Here is a 20,024-nt window from a genome sequence, read left to right on the forward strand (position 1 = left end):
CGCCGCGCGTGCGCCGTGGACCCCCGCAGCGGCGTGCGGCCGGGCGAGCCACAATGAGCTCGAGACCTCGCCGGCATTGTCCTCCCGAGAGCTGAGAGCCGCCGGGCCGCGGAGGGCGTCCGCGCGCGGCTGGTGCGGTGTGGGGAGGCGGCGTGGACGGCCCGAAGGCTGCGGTCGCGGCCCGGGTCCTTCCCGCCGGCCTTTCCTACCGCCTCGCCTGGGAGTGGGGGTCCGAGGCCGGGGAGACAGGGACAGGAAGATTTCTTAACCGGAAAGAAAAAGCCAAGGTGCCCGGGTAAGGATCAACTGATCAAAGCAACATTTTTTAAAAAAGAGAGAAGTAGAAGTCTGTTGTCCTGTTTAAAATAGAAGTCTATGCAGCTAAATTGTTGGGTTGTGTTGGGGCCCTGAAAACATCATCCCTCGAGTTGGGAACCGAAATCTTAAGAGCACATGCCTGCCATACCTAGCTGTCCTGTTGTGTGGAATTAAACAGACACAAGCTAAAAGATCGCATGGTTTCTCTTATAGGAGAAACTCCAAGACCCAAATAAAAGATCGTAAGAAACGGGATGGGGATAAATGTTTGGCAAAATAAGAAGGGGACGCATAAAGAATGAAGATGTGAAGTGTGCATGGACCAACTCCCCGGGTTGGTTGAATGTTACCATTATGCACTGTAACGCATACTGATAAGAATGAAAAACAACAGCGGAGATGGGGCTCAGTCTCTCTGAGTCACAAACACGAAGCCCAGCCCCACCCACAATTTGGGCCAACACCAGCCAAAGGTTCTAGAAGCCCAGGAACTCTAATGAAAAACCTTTAACGTAGAGTTTCTTCACGTAGAGTACCAACTAATTATTCTCATTTTTAAGTTGTACATTATCTTTAACCAAGGATGCGTATTTTTTAAATGTTACTTTTGAACCTCATGGAGTATACTTGAAAAATAACAGGTATTTATGAGTCCAGTTTTATTATACAGCGCCTATAGCATTTCAAGTGCTATTTGAAAAGAACAAAGAACATTATTTTGTTTATTGTACCTCCTCCCTGATCAGAGATACTAGATTTTTAAAAATCCAGAAATGACAGTTTAATACACACGTGTGTACATGCGTACGCACACATACACACTCACTCTTCTTTCTCTCCTGGCCTGTTTGCTTGTAAGAGAATCTGAGCCAGTGTTCTTGCAAAAGGAAAACAAAGGCCATCTTCATTGTTGTCACAAGGAAAGCTGCCATTTCTTCGATTTACTCCTTTGAACCAGTGTTACTGAGCCTCTTCTGCAGCCAAACCTTGTGCTGCTGGGTATGATAAGCAAGGTTTTCCAAACAGAATGGCTCTCAAGCTGCCTCTTGTCCACTACGTCTTTTTCACCCACGTATGTACACTCAGTCAACTGCAGTTTCTGTGTTCTGTCCTTGGAGTAAAGGCAGCTACTGATGATCAAATGCAGACGTTCCCAGCATGTGTTGGCAATAGGGAGGCTTCAGACTCACCTAGGAAATATTTAAAATCACATGTTTTAAACAACCCCAGGGAATGTCTGAGAAACGTTTCTGGGGCTCATGCTTTTTTTTTTCCTAGAAGAAATGTGTCCCCAAACCCAAGCTGTGTGGCTCTCGAACTTAAACCCAGGTGTCTGGCTTCTGTTCCAGGCTCGCTGTGCAGCCCAGGTTGCTGAGTGTAGATGACTACAGCAGGGCCTGAACTTGTATTTCCCTGAGAAGAAAAAGCCTAAAGGGAAGGAAGAGCCCCCAGACCTGCCCCTTCTGACTGGGTCTGGGAAGGAAGTCCACCCAGTATGGGTCACAGAAAACAGAGTTTAGATTGCATCCTGGCAGCAGCCCATTCTCCAGTTGTATGAAGGTAGCCACATACCTTCTCTTTGAAGAAACCAGTAGCTGAAAGTGTTGCTTCAGAGGGTTATAGAGATAATGTGAACCAGCTCTTGCAGGCACCCTGTCCATCCGACTTGGGTCTGGGTGCTCCAGGAATGACAAGCAGCCAACCACTAAGTGAGCACACTAATCAGATCACTGACACAGGGGTCTCTGCTGAAACTACCCACTTCTCCCAGTTCTCACCATACAGTGGCCCCTGACAGGTGTGGAACTCAGTGTGCCCTGGTCTGTGCACACTGTGCTCGGGCCTTGGCAGGCACTGCCCCCGTCACATTCAGGTAACTGAGGGTCTGCAAAGGAGATCCTATCCTCATGCACCTGGGAAAGTAACTGATGTCCCCTGGGCCACAGGCTCGCAGGAGTACAACCAAGCCTGCTTATCGAGTCACCCATTGTATCCTAGGCCCAGTAGCCTTGCACTATCTCCTGTGGAAGGTACAAAGCGGGTATTGCTGTCCAGCTGTCCATTGTGCCCCTACACCTAAAGGTTACATGGTTCCAACTGAGGATGCTTCTTATGATCACCTGGGAAACTTACCCTCAGTTTGTGAACCCACCCCACCCCTCCCCAATTTAAAGCCTTTGGAAGTGAGGTCCAGGCATTGATACTTTTAAAGCCTCAGGAATTTCAATATAGTGGCATAGTCATTGTCCCAGATACCTTTAAATATCTTCCTTACATCCTGATAAGTTTTGTCTTCCACAGCCACAGCTAAAGGGGAAGATCTTTATTTGCTGTTTGAAACTCTTAACTCCTTTCTTCTGCAAAACTCTAGTTTTTCTTTGAAGTAAAACAGGGTTGGGGAAGAAAACAAAAATCTTGTTCCTATTATAAACATCTTTAGAGATCTCAAGACCCTTGGTGTGTTTCATAATTTAATGCATTCAGAATTTTATTTTGTATTACTTCTTGTTCTTACTGTATAGGTATTTAATAATAAATTTGTGTATTTGCTTCTTAATGCTTCTTCCTCCTATAAAATTGTATATTTTGGACTCCAAAGACTGCAACACTGGGCACATTCTTTGTTTCCAGAGAATTTCTCAAATTGTTGACAGGAAAAGCCCATAAAAAATCATGACTTTGTTTCCTGTTGTAGGCTCAGTTGATGCTCCAGACCCAAGGGAGCCATCTCCAAATGCTGTAGGAAGGGGCAGGAGAGAGGTCCTTGATTCCAGCCCAGGCCCTGTCCACGCCCCTCTGTAGCTCAGCCACCTCCCTTGTTAAGCTCTGCAGTTTCTGCTTCTCTGGACCTTCCTGCACTCTTCTGCATGCAAAGGACTCTTACAAAAGTACGTTGACTTATGTCTTGACAATACATTTCTTGGCCTGTCATCAAATGAGACAGCACCTGCGTACACTGTTTCCCCTTGTTCTCACACCAGCCCTGCCAGTTAGGTGTCACTGTTCCCATTTTACAAGTTGAGAAAACTCTGGCCCTGGTTAACAAGTCTGAAATTACACAGCTAACTAGGAAACCAAACACCTGGATTTGTGCCTTGTTTTTGCTGTCCCACTGCTCTGTCTGCTCCTCCATGGAGCTGCATTCATGTAGAAGGCCAAGAAAGGAGACTAGCCGCCCTCTTGCACTGCGCTCTCATCCAGGCAGTGCTCTTCACTTCGCAAGGAGAGGTGGGATCCCAAGGGTGCTGTGTTTGTCTGCAGCCTTTAGAAGTATTCTTCTGTCATCAAGATGGCAGTCACTTTACAATCCCAGGTTGGCATGGAGAGTGCAATGTTTAATTATGTTTTTCTCTATTTAGATCTAGTCAGATCATTTCTGACTCACCATAATGGTCAGAAGAGCCCTGATTAGGCACTGGTTTCTTCCTCAGTATCATCTCCAGTGTTAATGTATAGTGTTGAATTTTTTTCCCTGTTTAGCTATTACTCTTTTATATATTCCTGGGCACTTTGGGGTAGAATTGAGTTAAAGTGAAGTCACTAAAAAAAGCTAGTTAGAAATCCTTTGATGGCTAAATAGCCAAAAGGAACACAAAGACATTGTCTTTTGCCTGTGCTTGTGGGCAGGGGTTTTATATATATTGTCCATTTTGCTTCTAATCATCCTCCAAGCTTGAAGATATTGACATTGTTTCCGTGCCTGACAGTGAATAGTGATGAATCACTTGCTTAAGGACCCTGCAGGTAATGTATAAGATCAGAGTTTGAACCTCAGCCTTTTTAAGTCTTTTGCTGTTCATGGGTACAGCAGTTACATTGCTGTCCCAGTGATCAGGGTGGTAGGATCCATGATGAAAGGAGGATTTGTTGGTCCAAACACCCGAAAAGAGGTGCTTAAGTGTGTTCTCCTTCCAAAAAGGATATTGTCTGTCAATGAACACAGAGTTGCCTGGAAGCTGTCCTGCACAAAATTGTGAGTGCTAGATGTGGCTAGCCACCTCTCTCTTACATTAACGTGTTGCCCAGAAGCAGGTTCCTTTTTCCACAGGGCTGTTTAACAGTGTTGCTGAGCTTCAAGAGAAGGGCAAAGCCAGGCGCAGTGGTGCAAGCCTGTATCCCAGCACTCTGGCAGGCTGGGGCAGGAGGATGCAAATTTGAGCCCAGCCTGGGCAGATTAGCAAATTAGCTGTAACCATTTTAAAATGTAAAATAATAATCTATTTTTTCTAAAGGTCTGGGGATGTAAGTCAGTGCAAAGGCCCTGCATTCAATCTCAGTTGCACACAAAGAGAAGGAGGTGAAAAAGCTAGGTCAGTGACAAGCTCACACACAGTCCATTCAGTAGTGAAGCTTTCTTTAACATGATGATTATACACAGCTGGTAGCACTTTACCACTAAAACTAACATTTTGCTCATGAAGCAAATCTCGAGTGATCTACACAGGTGCGACTAGAACTATAACAGGAGATCCCGTGTATGTACTAAGAGCAGTTGTCATGCAGCTAAGAAGTCTGTATCCATGTGCTGGCTTCCAAACTCACTATATTTTCCCCCTTGTATCCCCATAATTGTTTAAAAAATCCAGGCAAGCTCAAAGTCTGAAGGCCCTCCCACAGCGAACCCAGGAGGGTTTTGCTGCTAAGACAGGTAAGACAGTATAGGAGACAGAGTGCAGCACCTGTGTTTCTCTGGCCCCTGGTAGTGACTTTGGTTTTTCCTTTAGTTAATTGTACATTACAAAGTTCACTGTATGCTGCTAAGTTATTTATGGAAGACAGACAGCTGGATGTCATCTTTCTCTGCCATGAAGTTAGCCATACTTAGCATTCTGTGTTTCCGAGAGCCCTTCTAAGAGTTTCTAGTCCTAGCAGGTCAGACACAGAGGCTTCTGTTAATGCACTGTGTGTTTATGAAGTAGATGAGCATGTGCTCATGGTAATGGTGGCTTCTTGGGTGCTCTCAGCATCAAGTCACTCAAGCCTTGGTCATCACTCTTTGGTCATCAGCCCACTGATCTGCAACTTGCCCAGAGGACTCAGCCACACAGATAGTTGTACTCATTTGTCAACCAGGTGGAGTGTGTTGGATGCAGGGTACAGGGCCAGGCCCTCATTCAGATAGATGCATAAGCATCATGCTTAGGAGTGTTCACATACAACACCACTATCAAACTGCTCTTCCTTCTTCCGGGCTGCGTGTTCCATTTACCTTGGTCTGGGTATGACGTAACTGAGCTCTTTCCCCTGCTTCTGGGGCTAGCCACTTGTTGTGAAGGCAGAAGAGAACTTTGCTTATTTGGAAGAAACCACACATCTTTTCCACCAAGACTTAGAGAAATGGCAGTTTGTACACAGAATTATTTTGACAGTGGTTTAGAGTCCAAGAGTATGCTCTCAGGCAGGTGATAGAATGCTCTGCTCAGCACAGCCTCCTACATCATAGTGACATCTGTTCCAGTGAGTTGTTAGGTCAGGATGCATGTGGTCCTTGACTCACTGTGGTTCCACTTAAGGTTTTGTGACTTGAGAATGGTACAAAAGCAATTAGTGTTCAGTAGAAAGCGAATTTCTGATTCTGGTGTTTTCTCACTCTATTAATATGCAATACTGTACTTTCTCGTGTTCTTGGGCAGAAGCATTAAGTCATAGCTCCCCATTAGCCTCACAATTGTGAGTGTAAACAACTTGTCCAGTGCTTTGCAGTGTGCTGTGTTCAGTAAGTCTCATGAGATAAGTCAACACTATTACAAAACAGATTTTGTGCTAGATGACTTTGGCAAAGTGCAGGTGATGTGTAAATGTTCTGAGCATATCTAAGGACAAGTAAGTGAAGTTACGATGCGCAGTCGGTTAGGTGTATTAAATGCATCTTTTACTTATAGCATTTTCAGGTTTGGATGGGTTTGTTGTATTGCAACCCCATTGTAAGTGGAGGAGCATGTTACTGCTCAGACAGTTTTTTAAGTGGCACTACCGAGAGGACTGTTTCCCAGCACTCAAGCCAGCCTGGTTCTCTGAACACTTCTCTCTCTCACCGTGCTTTTCTGTTCTTGTGGATGGTCATAATCTTGCCATCCAGGGCATTTTGACTTTTAGAATGACACCTTCCCAGTTTTGGCAAAACTGCTTTCCATGATGTTTGAAGAATATTGGAAGCTGAGAAGAGTGCCAAAACACTGAAAATGTGCAAATGGAATCTTGGTTGGGATGAAATAGAGGAATCTTATCACTTATTTCCTGTTTTGGAGAATTACTTGGAGTTAGTGTGTGTATAGTGGGTGAGCAAGTTATGCTGGGGCAAGCAAGTAATTTCTTTTCTCTCAACTTGAAGCTGGTAGATGGGCTTACATAGCAAATGATTGGCATGCAGACCCTCAAGACAGCATTGAGAACCAAGGGCTGCAGAATAAGAGGGGAAGTATGCAGATTAATAACTGGCCCATTGAGATTTACTTTTTGCTGCTCCAGGGTCAAAATGGAAGAAAGTTTCATTTGATATTTTCAGACCTAGCAGTGCTATGAGGACTTTTTATGGAGAACTAAGGCAGCCCTGAGGGCATGGTGAGGGTGAAACGGCAGACTTCTGATTTCCATGCCAGCTGTCCCTCAAGGGGAGCCCAGCTTTTTTTTTTTTTTTTTTTTTTTTCTTCTCCCAAGTTGTTTGAGACAGTGTCTCACTATGTAGCCCAAGCTGGCTTCAAACTCATGGGATCACAGAGCAGACAGTTTCAGTCTCCTTGAAGGGTAATTTGTTGACATGAAAATTGAAAGTAAAATTTTCTGTCAGAAGAAGGAAGTTTGGAGATGTTTGAAGGATGTAAATGGCCCTGAAGTTGTAGTGATTTCAAGCCTGGGTTTTCATTTGAATTGTCTGAGACCTCCCTCTCCCCAACACACACACACACACACACACACACACACACACACATACTTGGATTGACTGGCCTTAGGACACAGCCCAGGAATGTCTGTTTTGGGGGAGCTGAGGCCCCTCCAGTTGCAAACCCCTGGGCCAAATGCCATATCGGGGAAGCTGCTGTGTTTGTTCTTTGGCCCTGTGACTTTCTTAAGGTCCTTCTGTAGCTCTGGCTTTCTTGGTTAAGCTAGGAGAGAACGCCAGTGTGAGCACATGGAGGCTAGTAGCATGCTTATAGTTTTCCATTGATCGGCAGCATCAGGCTAGGTTTAAAAATCCTCTAATCCATCCTGCATTTTCTGGATGACTGAGCCAATACAGATGGGTAGTTTGCTTGCGGTCACTTCAAGACTAACAGAATTCTGGATGTCACTTCTGTTTTCTCCAGAACCAGTGCAAAATACGGATATAAGACAGCTTCTCCTAGTGACTGCTCTGAAAGGCCCACTTGGTGCGGGTAACGGAAATGCAGTAGGGTAGAAGAAAGTCCTTGTCTTTGCCAATGTTCTTCTTTCACCAGTTCAGGGCATTCATCTGTCCTATCCCAAATCAGGGTCCTCTGACCTAGGTATGTGTTGGAACCTGAAGGGGACAGGCAGCACCTTGGCCCCAAGGGCTCTGTCCATTGGATGCCTGCATACGCAGCATGTGGTCTGGCAAGTCTGACCAAGTTCCTAGATGTGAGAGAGTTTTGTGCCGAAAATTGCTTTTGAAAGAAAGTAAATATCTGTCATTAGAACAGAATTGGAGAACATTACAGAAGAAATACAGCTTATGATCAAATATGAAATAATCATTTAGAAATTTCCAAAGCTGCTTTTGGAGGGCATATTCACATCTGAATAAACAACAGTTGTTTTATTTTGACTGGATAGAGGGCCCTGTCTGCGCCCCGAATCAGGCTTTCAGACCAGCTTTGTATCCTTAGGTAGCTCTGTTTGCCCCTATCATCGAGCAAACTACCTGCTTCCTCTGTGTGCCTCTAGGGGCTTGGAGAAGGACTTTAAACTTCAGAGGTCTTTCTTACACTCTGGAGCATTGTAGTCATCATTGAAGGAGTTCTGGGAGTTTGTATAAGTGTCCTTATTTAATTTTAATTATTATATGAAAAAGGCAAGGTTGAAAAGATGCAAACAGTGTTAGAAAAGCTTGTAGCCAGTCTCGCATTAGCATGGTTTTAGTTTGGTTCTTGGTTCTCTGCAGTCTAAAAAAAGTCTCTTGAAAGATTTTGTAAGCTTTAGCCACTGTGCAACACGTAACATGTGTATCCTGGGAGACTGTTGAGCTCTAGAAAACATTAATCGTGCCTGTCTCAGTCCAAGCCATTTGGTTTCCTTGCTAACACTGTGTTGTCTCTCACAGACTGGTCTTCACAGCAGTTGGAATATCAATCAGATCATGTCCTTCTCTGTCTTGTGTTGAGGAAAGGCCACATTTCTATGCCACAGTGTTACAGATCAGTGATGGCAAACCTCTTAGAACTTTCAGTGATAACTGACAGCCAACTGTGGCACACAGGCTATAGGTTCACCACTACCGTACAGCTCACTGTTCACTGATCTTCCCATTCCCTCTGACCATATCTACAGCTCTCCCTTGCCTGTTCCTCTCACCAGCAGACTCACCCTCCACCACCACCACCTTGACCCTCTCTGTACTTGAAACTCCTTTTTTCTAGATATCCAAAGAGATTGCTTCTTCATTATCTCTAGATTTCTACTCAGGTACCAGTGACCTAGGTTGAGGCTTTTCCCAGCTCTTTTCAACTGAGCGAGCACCCAGATCTCTGCACACTCACATATGAGTTTGCTGTCCTTACCCAACGTTCCTTTCTAATTATCTTCCCACCGTTACGCAGTGCTTCAGTGTGCACATGTGAGTACAGGGACTGATGTGCCTTCACTTACTACCCTGTCCCCCCCAGAATAATGTCCTTGGAATAAAGCACTTGAAAGGTGCTCAGTAAGCTGCTGGGAGAGTAATTATTTCTGCCTGCCTTATATTGTCAGTCTTACTGGCCTCTTGCTACTTGTGACAGATTTGCTTGTTGAAGTAAGAGCTGGCACTCAAGCTGAACGTCAGCAGTAACAGGAAGCAAATATGAATGCTTCCTGGGGTGACTCAACACATTTGAACCCTGTACTGACAGTGCCCTGCTTGAGATTTCCTGAGCTAAAGTAAAATTATATTTGCAGTCACTAGCATGAGCTCACCAACACTGGCCAAAGGCTGTCTCTGTGGTTGCTGTGATAGCTTCCCTCCTGTGTTCATGGCTGCCTAAAGGTGTGCATTATTTTTTTTGGGTGTGGGGGGATTTAGTTTAAAAGTGTTAGTTTAGCTTTGTTGCCTGTTAATGTGTAAATAAGATCACAGCTTGAGATTTAGCATAGAATTATTAAGGGCAGTAAAGTACATCATAAGCTTGGTAATGGCAAATCTTTATGCTCTTACATTAATTGACTTATGATTTTGTTTTCCTGTAGTGATCGCCGGACTACAAGAGTTGAAAGCAGTCACATTGTGGATCATGTGGACGCATACAAGAAAAGGTTATTAAGCATAGACTGGGAATTAGCAATTGCTTTCCCTCCTGTCACATATGTGTTGAAAGATGCCTCGTAAGGATTTGTCATGTGACTCTTTCTGACTTTTAATCAGCTACTTTTAGAAATGCAAATAAAGAAGATGAAGGATATTGGAGAACAGTTGTATACGACACAAATGAATCGCGGACACAATTCCTTGACCATGTCACCCAAGCAGCCTAACTCTACTAGAGCAACTCGACCAGATAGGCAAGAAGCACAGAGTGTCCTATACCAAGGATCAGAGGCAGAGGCTGCCTTGATGACCATTGCCACATGTGTGAAGTGCAAAAGTGTTCACAAAATCCCTCTGCAGGATTTGAAGAAAGATACTGGGCAAAGCCAGCAGGAAGACAAATATGTCTGTCTCAAATGCAGCATTCATGTATCTCCTCCTCGTTTTCATTTTGTGAACAATAATCCCAGTGCTATTCATGTTGGAAATAATACTGAAACCATCTCAAGTCCTGTCAACAAATTTAAGGTAAGGAACTTTAAACCAGGCAAATACTATTGTGATAAATGTCGGTTTTCTACGAAAGATCCTCTGCAGTACAAAAAGCACACACTTCAACATGAAGAGATTAAATTCATTTGTTCTCACTGCAGCTATATTTCATACACAAAAGGAGAGTTTCAGAGGCATTTGGTGAAGCACACAGGCATATTCCCTTATCAGTGTGAGTACTGTGACTATGGTGCTATTAGAAATGATTACATTGTGAAACATCGAAAAAGAGTCCATGAGAGGGCCGGCGCAAAACGGCCACTCAAGACTGTTGGCAAGCTGGAGCCCAAAAGACTCAGTGTTTCAAGAGAAAATGTGGAGCTTTTAAAGGCTCCCAATCCAAGGACTATGCTTCAGAATAAGTTGTCCAGTCAGCTTTCAAGGTTCTCTCTCCAAGGAAATAAAGACAGAATGCACAGTGTCATGCTATTACCAGAATCAAAGGAATGCCAAAAAGATGTAGTGTGCATTCCAAATAGAATGACCCTACCTGAGCCCAATGAGGTCCGTCTGTTTGAGAACAAAAGTGTTGAGGTAGAAGTGTTGTCCCCTGCGAAGGAACCTGTGCAGCCAGGTGTGCCATTGACAGTGGTGGCCCCTTCAGAGCTCGTAGTCCCTACAAACTGCTTAGCCCAGTTGATAGATGTGAAGGTTGTCAATGGCACACAGCAGCTTGTTCTGAAATTGTTTCCAGTGGAAGAAAATAATCACCTTGAAGCTGACAGGGGTCATGGAGGTAATTCTGAGCAGACAACTAAAGAAAAGGGTTCAAATGAACAAGAAAAAATAATTGGTGTGGAAAAAACAAAGTCACTAACTATTGAAGGGAATGTTGGTAAACTTTTTGGCATTGATAGTCTTCAATCTTCAGTTCAAAAGCAGCTTAAAAATGTGAGATGGGTAAGGTCTTACGACTTTTTCATGTCAAACTCTAGTGTGCACAACTATAGAGAATCCTTTTTTCATTCTGATATGGTTGAGGATTTGCAGAGGAAAAACAGTTTTTATGCACATAGATTCACTCCTCCTCTCACCTTAAAAGCCCATTCTCCACCATCTATAGTAAAAAACAGTGTTTTCTGTGGTCTTGGACCTACATCAAACCCTTTTCCGTATAAAGCTGCTGCTGCTTTTGCTGAAGATGGAAGACGTTTCCACAGTGACTCTCAGCAGTCTTTTCCTCTTGCTGCATGGCCTGCAGCTATCTCCTTTTCTGGAGAAAAGGGTGTATTACCTTTAAGTGAAGAAGACTTCAACCCTAGAAGTAACATTAGTATTCCTGTAAAAATGCTTTCGTCTAATAGAAAGCTGGAAGATATCCAGGCAGAACAAAACAAGGTAGTTTCAAGTCTGGGTCAGATTTCCTCTCCGCATAAAAGTGAGTATTTACATATAAATATAACAGGAGAAGAAAGGGCTAAGTCCCACCCACCTGGGGAAAAGCCTGTAGAACTGAAGGATTCTGAAAGGACTAAGGATACTTTTGATGGCCCAGTCATCTCATCAGTATTTTCTCTGAGCTCTGGATCTGAAAATGTGCCAGAGGGTATTAAGTGGAATAGTTCAACGTCCAAAATAAAGTCAATTGAACTCTTGCGCAGAAAGATAGCTCAGTTAATTGAGTCCTGTGGCAAACCTTCCTCTTTGTCTGCAAATGGTGTGCATCGACGTTGTGGGGGGGAGGCAGCAAAAGGAACTTCAAAGGCAGCCTCTGAATGTATTCAAGAATTTAATGTGTCACTTACTGGCCCTGGCCCTTCCATGGGTCCTCTCCAGAAACCTCAAAATGAGGTTGCTGTTATTGGCAGAGGACAGCTTACACAGCAGGAGATCTATCCACAGTTCAGTAATGTCATTGATGGGCGAACTGAAGGCAGAGGGAGCAGAAAGGCACCTGTGGCTACTCCTGTGCTAATCCCCAAGGGGGCTGTGTTAAGGGTTCTTAACTCCTCAGAAGATGCTCACATCATAGAGGCCACTTGTGATGCGCCTGTTGCCATTCCTTGCAGTGAAGCCTGTCTACCACAACCAGGCCCAGTCTGTCTTCTGAAACAGTCAGACTCAGACTTACAGCCTTTGATAAGTGAAAGGGGCCCGATAGACATGTCCTGGAGTCTCGAGACCTCTCTCCGCCCCAAACCAAGAAAAGAGGATGCTGTCTGCAGCAGCACCTCTAAGAAAACTGGCCCTCTGCATGGGCAGCATGGGAGGCTGCTCTCCAGAGGTCTTCCTGGAAGCAGGAGTAAGACCAAGCAAGTGAACTCATCCAAAAGGAAGAGCAAGATTCAGGCTGAGGCCAGCCGCTGCCTCAAGGATCCTTCCATTTTTCAGGTTGCAAGACAGCTTCGACTGGTAGCAGTTAAACCTGACCAGTTGATTAAATGTCCCCGTCGGAACCAGCCCGTCATTGTGCTGAATCATCCCGATGTCGACTCCCCGGAAGTGACTAACGTGATGAAGGTCATCAACAAGTACAAAGGCAATGTCCTGAAGGTGGTCCTGTCTGAGAGGACTAGGTGTCAGCTGGGCATTCGACGACATCACCTACGGCTCACATACCAGAATGTGGAGGAAGCTAGCCAGATAAAGAGGCAGATGATGTTGAAGATGAAACTGAAAAAGGTTCATAAAAACAACTACCAGGTGGTGGATTCCTTGCCTGATGACTCGTCCCAGTGCATATTTAAGTGCTGGTTTTGTGGGCGGCTGTATGAAGACCAGGAAGAGTGGATGAGTCATGGCCAGCGGCATTTGATTGAAGCAACTAGAGACTGGGATGTTCTTTCTTCCAAGGGCAAATAAGTAAAAATTTGGCATATGATGCAAGTTGTTTTTCATTTGTTGGGGGGTTTGCCCTTCCAGATTCAGTAGGAGAAATCCAGACTGTAGGAATGAGAGTTGCTAATTCTTTAGAACCCCTGTAGGAATGTCAGGAGCCCTTAGCCCGAGCTCAGGGCTGGACCCTAGGAGGTGTTAGAAGGCCCCAGTTGTCCAAGGGGATGCAGTTCTCTAGAGAAAGGATATGAAACTCAGATTTTCAGTGGTATTGGATGCTTTTGTTTAATCCCCATATTTCTGAGTAGATATGAAGCTTTCACCGTCCTTTGAGGGGGACAAATTTAGAATGCTTCACACACACCTATAAATGCTACTGAATTAAGTACATTTTTTTGTGCACATACACTTTAGTTTTTGCTTGACTCTTTCTGGAATATTTGTTACATAATAGAAACGCAGCAGTATCTTAAATTTAGTTATTAAAAAATGGCCATCCTTTAAAAAAAAATGGCCATCCTTTTAATCACTCCCCATTCTCAATTGTTCATTTTCTGTGTAGCACTGAATTTTCCTTTTCTTGGCTATTTTAAGGACTAATTTCAAGGATTTGCCTGTTTTTACTACTTACACAAATGTAATAACATTCATAAAACATTTTACTCTTACATTCTTATAAAAATCTTGACTTGTGACAGCTGGGTAGGGAATGTGCCTTTTAAAGAAAAGTTACAGAGGGAAAATATCTAAAAGAAAAGCTCTTCGCCTGTAACACTCCCACAGAATAAATGGCCAGATGAACATGGAAAGGAATAGTTTCCTACAATGCAGGTAAAACCCTTGGGCAAACAGTTGAAGATAGCCTTGTAAAGCAGGCTGTAAAGAATCTAATCTTAGTTTTCACCTAGGGCCTCATCCAGAAATGCAAGGTGTGGCCTCCCCTGGATCACTGGGGACCCAAATGCTGGTCACTGGGGCCAGTCCTCCCCTTTGCCTGTTTTTTCTCAGCAGGCTCTGTGGAATAGAACAGCTTCCCATCTCTTGATTCTTTCCTTCTGTGCCTTTGAGGTGTGGGAGAGACTGTCCCTCATGTTACTAGAAATGGGCAAGAATCCCTTTCTATCTGCAAAAGTGGATACCACCCCTGGTTTCCAGTGCCAGTAGCCACCTGCTGTGATGTGGCTTGATCACTCTCACTTCCAGTGCTCATCTTTCTTGAGAGGACTTCTGCTCCCCTCCCACCCGTGGACAGCAGGTCTTACTGGCCTGCAGGGCACCTACCTGTGTATGAGCAGCTAGACAGCATGACGAACAGTTCACACCTGAGATTGAGTCTTCACTAGGCCAGGCACCTGGGCGCTGAACACCAAGCAGTGGGTGGGACAACTCCAGGCCTGCCTGCCCTTAGAGCTCTGCTTGGTGCAGTGACTAGCGGGGGTGCGATTATATCGGAGAATGCCCCCAGTGATTTTATCTTGCTTAGTAATTAGTGGGAGGCTTCTCATTCTGTTTCGTTTTTCATGTGAGAAAGTCTTAGCTTACCCTATGAGGGGTGGGATTATATTCCTTTGAAGTTTTTTGTCACGAATACTTGACGTTTCTTCAGAATAAGATGGTTAAGTTGATTGATTTTATTAATACATTTTTATATATGTGTGTGTACACATATAAGTATTTTATACCACATGAAAATTGCAATAGCTAATTTTCTGGTTTCCTATTTTATAATGTTACATGGGCTGGAAAAATGTACATTTTTATATTCCAGAAATTATTTATTTTGGAAGTACATTTTTATAATGGTTTGATCTCATTTTTAGATGATGAAAGCACAGTAAGTGATGGGGTCTCATTTGTATGAACAAATAGGAGTAGAAACCTCTGTGGGTCATTTTATTACAGAATCCAGTCCTTGTTTTTATTTGGTGCTTTGTGGCTGGTAGATGTTGTTGTACCACTTCGCTACATGAGGAAGAGCATCTTAAGGTTTTATCTATGTTACGGACGTGTACCCTCCTACATGAAAGAGACCTAAGATGTGGAGAAGGGGAGAAGAAAAGCCTGTGGTTTTTATTTTATTCTCCTATACCTCACCACTTAGCGTTTTCCTGAATGGCTGGGCTGAGAGCTGGCCAGGTCAGAGTATTTAGCATCAGCTGGAAATATTTACATTTCACAGTATCAACTGTTGCTTCAAGTATTACCTAAAACACATCTTGAGTACTTAGGTGGAACTGAATTACTGAATTTTGTGAGTAGACTATGTAGCAATTCTCTTGGGGATATTCAGGACTGTAATACTTTTTAAGGAATTAAAAGGTATTCGAGAGTCAGAAAAGTGGGAAAGCAAGAGAAGCTGTCTTCCCTAAAGAGCTTTAGAAAGCTTGTTAGCACGTAGGAAATGTCATGAAGTGAACACGTTTCTAACAAAATCAGAGAGAGTAGGGGCAAAATTGTATGGAGTACTTGTGTACTCTGACCGTAATTTTGAAGGATCTCTGGTCACAACATGTTAATAGTACTAAGAAAATTATTTTAAAGTTATTTTTTAAAGTAGGTTTTCTTACTTTTGGGGGCCAGAAATGAGACAACCTTTTACCTATAATGAGACAAAATTTTTTTAAAACTTACCAACTAAGTGTACTCAATAGATGATATTTATTCAAATTTGTATCCCTGGTCCGAAACATTTTGTGAGCCCTTCCAGGGCTGGAGCTGTCTGCTGAGCTAAACTGAACCATCGTATTAACCCTCCAAAGCTCCAGGCCTCTCGTTAGGACTTTTTATTATAAGCCATCGCAGAAAATGAAGGTGTAATGCTGCTCAGCCTTTGGAAAAACTTTAGAATCTGTGAATGTCTGTATGAGCAGAAAATAAAACTTTGTAGAACACATTAACCATTGTTATACTCCTGTGTTGACTGTCTGCTGCTCTGGTTTTGAAACACGTTTGTATATAGATAGAGAAGTTGGAGTAAATTTTGTTAAATAAAGTTAACTGTTAAGATTTTTTTCTGCCCTTTCATTTCAGTTGTTCAGCAGAGTGGACATTTATCACACAGCCTAGCTTGTGTGACACATTTCTGAAGCACACAGAGCCATCCTTCTACCTGACTTGGGTGTTCGGAGATTTTCCTGGGTGTACTTTGGGTTATAGGCACTTCTGGCTGGTTAATTGTGTATAACTGATAGGAATCTGGGTTACTGTTTTGTTTTGCATTCACTTGAAATCTCAAGAGGTGCTGGTTTGGACAAGACTGGAGATTCTCCTGCAACAGCCAGTGGCCTCAGCAGAGAATGTACGTGTGCACGTCACCTACCATTTGTGGCTAGCCTCTAAATGGGAGGGGGAGAGGAGGACAGCTCTGCAGCAGCCCGGCCCCCTGGACCGTGAGAATGTGGCTGCAGTATTGACGTCATCCTTTGTGTGTAATTTCACATCTATGTGGGAGCAAGGAGTATGGGTACTGGAAGAGTGCTAGTTGGTATTTTGATCTCACTGTGAGATCCCAGGCAGAGAGAAAGGCAAAACCAAAGGAGACGATTGGACTTGAGAGCTAGAGGAAGAGAGATGTGAATTGCTCAAGTGCAGCAGTTTATACTGTGAGTTGAAGCGAGTCATCCTTGAATCGTGCAGGACTCACCCAGGAAGCTGTTATCTTTGCCAGTGGTAATTTAGAAATTGAATAAGGCTGTGGGAGCCTTAACTATTTTAGGCATGGACTACTAGGGGAGGCTGAGGGCAGCGGACAGGGAATAGGCAGAAATGGACGTAAAGGCCACACAACAAGGAAGTGACTGTTACTAGGAAAATCTGCTTTGCAATATGTAGAATCTGTTGTCTGTAAATCTCCAGCATCCCCAGCAGACATTCAGGAGAAGGTGCCATGTGAAAGAACATAGACAAGTGATGTGCAACAAACAGGCCAGCCACTTCCTGAGATGAGCAAGTCAAGTGCAGCATGATTCACTCAGCCCAATACGCTTAGTGTTTTCCATCAGCGTAAGACTTACAAAGATGCACATACTTTTGTTTACAATTTTAAAAGTGTGTATTACACGTTTTGAATTTGATGTTAAATTTTCAACTAAAAGCAGTCCTGTCGTTAATGGAAAGGTATTTAACACTCTTTTGAACAAAATTATAAAATTGTATACAAAAATTAATAGAATGTAGATAAAATACAGAAGTACCCATAACACTTTCAAATTTTATTTTTTTTTTAAATTTATTTATTTGAGAGAGAGAGAGAGAGAGAGAGAGTGTGTGTGTGTGTGTGTGTGTGTGTGTGTGTGTGGTGTGTGTGGCCAGCTCAGCCCACCAGGGGGCGGGGCTGGCTGGCATGTGGTGCTGGGGGATTGAACCGCGGTCCCTGATGCTTTGACTAAGCTTGTTTTAAGTAGGTGCTTTAGACCACTGAGCCATCTCTCCAGCCCCTCACTTTCAAATTTTAAACGTGCCTAAACGTTTAGTTCCTCTTTCACCCTAGGGACATGTCAAGTGTGCATGTGTTTAATGGCTTCCACACTGAATGGTCCAGGAGGAAGGCAGACTTGTAGGGAGCACTGGTCCTTCACTGTCTAAGACTTCACTTCAGTAGGCTAGGCTAGGCCTCCCTGACTCACGCTTTTGGAATACCAGTTCTGTGCCAGCTATATTAATGGGCCAGAAGTTCTGTTTGTACCTTAGAAAATGTGTTGTTGCTCTTAGTGATTTTGAGGTTTATCATTCATTTTTCCCATGCTAGTTGGTCAACCAAACAAATGTTTCTTTTTCAAACGTAGTGCATGTGTATTTGGGGTGACAAGGGATTCAGTTCCCCACAGTCTGTCAGGGACCCAGACTCTCACCTCCCTCCCTGTAGCTGCAGCCTGGACCACTGGTGTCTCCTTCCCTGAGACAGGGGCAGAGCAGGAGGAGAGGACCTTGCACAGTGGGAAAGTAACAGTGCACACCCAGTCACAATCTCCTAAAGGTGAGCTGTGCGACAGCATCCAGATGTACACGGGAGCAGAACAGCAGTGTGCTGCTCAGCACTGCCGTGCCCAGCGTGCTGGTAGTAGCCGGTACACATAAGGGAGGCATAAAGGGCAGCTGTCTGCAGAGACTGACTCGCCCGTCGGGCAGCTGGGACGTGCTAACAGTCTGCTGCGAGTTGGTGGCGATGCAGAGTAGTGGAAGCTGCAGCACAGCCGCCAGCCGCGCCCAGCTTGAAGTGCACCGTCAGGTGCGCTTGCATTTCTGATTTCTGCTGCAGTGCTCCACCTTTGCAAGCAGTTACTGCATTTTCTGTGAATGTCCCACAGATAGCTTTTGCTACTAAAATACTCGTTTGCAACTTTTTGAAAAAAATGAATCTTCCTCACTTTCTGTGCTTTTTTGTATTTTAGAAATCTAAAGACAGCCTTTCATGTTAAATTTGATAACAAAAACAGTTTCACATGACAGAACACATAACAACATATATACTGTCACTTTTAAGCCTAGAGAAATCATTTTCAAATGGGTCTGGATCTAGATTTTTTCATTTGAAAAAGTCCCTAATCCAGATTAAGCTGATAAGTTCACAAGACCTCTGCCTGTGCACTGTTCACGCCTGTGCCCATCACCCATCATGGGACGTGCAGGCGTCTCCCCATGTGTAGTGTGGCTTCCCTTCTGGGACTCTGACATGCAAGGCTCTGGCTGCATCCCTGAGTGGCTGTGTGAAACTTGTGTGAAGCTTCTTCCAAGGCAGTTCTAAAAAGAGGGTTCCTATTGACAGGTGTACATGGAGAGACTTCCAGCAGAAGATACTAACCTGTAGCACTCCTCCACTTTTCTGTTCTTGCTCGCTGCTCTTCCTTATACATGTGAAAATCTGCCGGTCAGGCCACATTGAGATTTTCATCTGAAGAACATTGAAATTTTAGATGCCTATGAGGAAGATGGGCATAAATGGCCGTGCCCATTTAGCTTGATAATTTGCTTTTAAAAGTAATAAAGCTCAACCAGACCAGTAATATTTCATAATTCATTCCCTTCATTTTGAGGAAAATGCCTCATTTGCAACCATAATGAAAGCCACAAAAAGGAAAACGTCATGTCATTTGCAGTGAGTAGCTTCAGCAAGATTGCCAAATGCAAACTCAGTGCTTTCAAGTGACTTCCCGGGCACCAGCACATCAACAGCTCAGCAGAAATGTTCCCCACTCCGCCTCCAGTTTACAGAAAGTCCTACCTGGGATAATGTGAAACTAACGATAAAAATGGGTGCCTTGGGTTTTCTATGCAGACCAAAGACTGACAGTGTTGGAAGAGAGAAGCAAGTTAACTTTCACCATTTCAAAGAGGGTACTATTTGCTGTAGATCGTTGGAAGATACTCTGTTTAAGCTAATTCTCTTCCATCAGAAACTGCTTGGATTTTTCATAGCTATACTTACTAAATTTATATGACTCAAGGTACTGTTTTTCTTCTTTAAATTCCTAATACTGTGCATTACTTAAATTGATTTTCTCATTGTGAGGCCTCCTTTATCCCCAGAACAAAGCCTATTTTTTGTGATGATCTATTTATTTTATTAATTTTATTGAGAAATAGCAATGAGACAGTTTCAAAACCGATTAGTAGGACAGTTTCAATAATTAATGCATTTCATATTGTTGTCTTTGTAGTGGTTATTCTTAGTATAAGATGCAGCCATGATATCCTGTTCAAACACTGTTAGTACAAATCTTCTCATTGAATTAAGAGAAAGTAGCTGTATATCTATCCTATTTTGTATATACAGATACGCAATGGTCCTTCATTTGTATCCCCTTTTTTTGTTTAGTTTTGTCAGAGCTGGGTATTCCATTGCCATTTAAACATTGTAGGTGCGTGAATTCAGCAAAATAATCCAAGATAGTCCAGTAGTCCATAAAAGTAGTGGGTTTTCTGT

The 20,024-nt window shown here is 43.6% G+C and overlaps 1 protein-coding gene across 3 annotated transcripts in view; it reads left to right on the forward strand.

Moving 5' to 3' along the window:
* Znf518b (zinc finger protein 518B) overlaps positions 1-16,112 on the forward strand; it is a 16,748-nt gene extending 636 nt beyond the window's left edge. The window contains exons 1-2 of one of the 3 annotated variants that reach the window (XM_023699640.1): positions 88-295; positions 9,718-16,112. In XM_023699640.1, coding sequence (XP_023555408.1) covers positions 9,905-13,129 — 3,225 coding nt within the window. In that variant the 5' untranslated portion in view covers positions 88-295; positions 9,718-9,904 and the 3' untranslated portion in view covers positions 13,130-16,112. Of the gene's footprint in view, positions 1-87; positions 296-4,897; positions 4,967-9,717 lie in introns of those variants that run through there. The other 2 variants (XM_023699641.1, XM_004624564.2) reach the window with 2 other exon arrangements.
* The last annotated feature ends 3,912 nt before the right edge of the window (positions 16,113-20,024 follow it).

The sequence above is a fragment of the Octodon degus genome, unplaced genomic scaffold, assembly GCF_000260255.1.
Source record: "Octodon degus isolate 3935 unplaced genomic scaffold, OctDeg1.0 scaffold00006, whole genome shotgun sequence".
NCBI lineage: Eukaryota > Metazoa > Chordata > Mammalia > Rodentia > Octodontidae > Octodon > Octodon degus.